This window comes from Cryptomeria japonica, chromosome 3 (assembly GCF_030272615.1).
Source record: "Cryptomeria japonica chromosome 3, Sugi_1.0, whole genome shotgun sequence".
Taxonomy (NCBI): Eukaryota; Viridiplantae; Streptophyta; class Pinopsida; order Cupressales; family Cupressaceae; genus Cryptomeria; species Cryptomeria japonica.
Window position 1 is genome coordinate 1,001,522,692 of NC_081407.1, and position 2,567 is coordinate 1,001,525,258.

The following is a 2,567-nucleotide window of genomic DNA, read 5'->3' on the forward strand; positions in this document are numbered from 1 at the left end:
CTTATTTAGGACCTATTTGTCGGCAATAGCAAATATGCAAACTTGAATATACCAACGAACAATTCTCCAAGACAAAGTGTCCAAACGATGTCTTCGACATAACCAGGTGTTCTTCATGTCATTCCAAGTGCCTATAAATAATATATCCTGCTGGTGGATAGAATACCGTTAACTGTGCATAAGTCACTTGCTTGTCGGTGAACATTGCTAGAGTTGATAAGTGTTGACATCAAGTGTTGACATCAATGACAAAACCATATCAACATATCCAAAATACCAACAATGACATGATTTTAGAGTGGAAATACCATTTTCAAGATATAAAGATAAGAATTCTACTATCTTTGTTGTTCTAACTATATATAAGTACTTATTCATGTTTGTTAAATCTTGTATCCATTCTAATGTGGTGTTAGATCTAAGTTCAATCTAACTAGGTGGCTCTAGAGGTCACTCATGTATGTAGACTTTAATTGAACACTATTAGATTGCTCATATTCTTCCTTCCCCTACTAGCAAGAATGCTTCTCCAGCACAAGGGCATACCTCTCCACCATGTTAGCATCAATGTTCTCATAACCATAGTTTTGAACAAGGCTATCATGGTTCCTAAGAACCTCCATATTCTTAGCATTATGAGTAGATCTCACTACCACATGGTCATAACTTTGTCTCCTATCATGGAAATTTTGGCTAGTTAGATAGTTGGAAGTTACCAAATTTAACCCTTGCCATCTCACCTATTGTGTAATGCTATTTAATGAGATGAAGGTAATGACTAGGACAATACCACCATAGGTTGGGAGCTTATTGTCAATAGCTAGGACCTCTTAGATGTGTGTGAACACCCATACAATTGTGATACCCCTTCTCCTGTTAGCAAATCCCTAACAGCTTAGGTTTGAGTTTTTACTATCCTTTTTACGTCAATTTAGATATTTGAATGTGATTCTATTCCACCTATCTTTTATAAGAATTATGTAACATATTTTTGATATATTAATATCAAGATATATTACTTCATCATCATAATTACTATTACACAAATTATAAACAAATTTTAAACAAATTATATTAACACTAGACAATTGACAAAATACAGTTTTTTCAGATAAGTGTTATAAAAAAGAAGAAAAATAAAATAAAATAAATTGTTTAAAGAAAAGGGAAAAACTAAAGGAGAAATATACAGCGATCAAACTTTTAGACAATTTCATTTATAATTCTAGTCTTTTCTTTCTTTGATGGGCATTCTAGCCCATCTTGAGCAAGGGCACTATTTAGAGGCAAAAAGCTTTAAAAGAAAGGTGCCAGTTATTTAACATGCCAAGCACTAGGAAACAAATTCTGTCTTATTTGAAGAAGCGTCCAAACCGTATCTAGAATCAAGAGCTTTACCTACAGGACGTTCAAACCGAAGTTTGAAGTTGTAAATCCAGTTTTGCTTAAAAAATCAGCAGCATCCAGTAAAGGCATCGCTTCCTGCACATTTCTAGTCTTCTCTGATCTTTTATTAGTACAAAATTTAATGTACAATTTGAACCGAGGGATCAACACAAGGAGACAGATGAAAGAGAAAGGTGAGGGATTATCTTCTTTTCTAATCGCCTTTCCCATATCTCTAAGAAGGCCGTGCATAATAAATACATCATCATCGCCTATCCTTATAAGCACAAGATTTGTGACCGCCGTATGCGCATCCCAGTTGAATCTTTTCCAGTATCGGATGCCCTGCATTACCTCTTTACCACTGAAAATGCAAGCGATATCCACAATTATCTTTTTCCCCTGATAAATGAGATTATCATAACTAATCTTGACCACGTCATAAATTTTCTGGTGACAGATGCTCTGTGGGGTTCTCAAAGCTTCTCTCCAGTATTCAAGAGATTCCTTTTTGTCGTGCAAAAGATCTCCCGCAGCTTCAATTGCCAGGGGCAGACCGCAACAGGCCTTCACAATCCTTTTCGACTCTTTTCTAAATATTTTATCCGGCTCGGGCTTCAAAAATGCATGCCAAGAGAACAAACGCAGAGCTTCCTCATACTCCAGTCCTTCCATCTTGTAAACCACGTCTATCTGTGCCAGGTTTAACACGTGCTTATCGCGCGTTGTTACGATCATTCTGCTTCCTCGACCGCCCCAATTTTTGCGCGTTGTTATTGTTATGGTCCATGTGATAAATTTCAGTTTTAAATCCTGTGAAAAATTGAGCGCTGAATTTCATGGGTTATGCGAGGGTTGGAGGGATGAAGGTCTGATCTCGAGAAGCGATTGGAAAGACTGATCTGAGTGTGGACCTTCAAGAGTGAATTGTTGTAGATTTGAGGGCAATTTTATTCCAGACTTCAATGAATGGATCTGATTGGAGAAGAAGGCTGAATGTTCATCATTTCATTCTTTTAGAGAATGGGGTTATCGATGCAATTGTAAGCCTGGTTTCCATGGAGACGGGTACTTTAATGGCACCGGCTGCAAAGATATCGATGAATGTTCAGATCCTGATTTGAATAACTGTTACCCTTCGTGCGAATTGCCTCTTGTTCGCGGATCTGAAAATGAGGGAG

General features: G+C 37.2%; 1 protein-coding gene across 1 annotated transcript; it reads right to left on the bottom strand.

The window, feature by feature from the left end:
• Positions 1-1,398: 1,398 nt before the first annotated feature.
• LOC131874460 (disease resistance protein RPV1-like) lies at positions 1,399-2,124 on the bottom strand. Its single transcript, XM_059217843.1, has one exon. The coding sequence runs from the start codon at positions 2,122-2,124 to the stop codon at positions 1,399-1,401; it is 726 nt and encodes a 241-aa protein (XP_059073826.1).
• Between the last annotated feature and the right edge of the window lie 443 nt (positions 2,125-2,567).

Bases quoted from the DNA above. Each gene is read 5' to 3' on its own strand.
- LOC131874460 (XM_059217843.1), bottom strand. From the start codon at position 2,124: ATGATCGTAACAACGCGCGATAAGCACGTGTTAAACCTGGCACAGATA.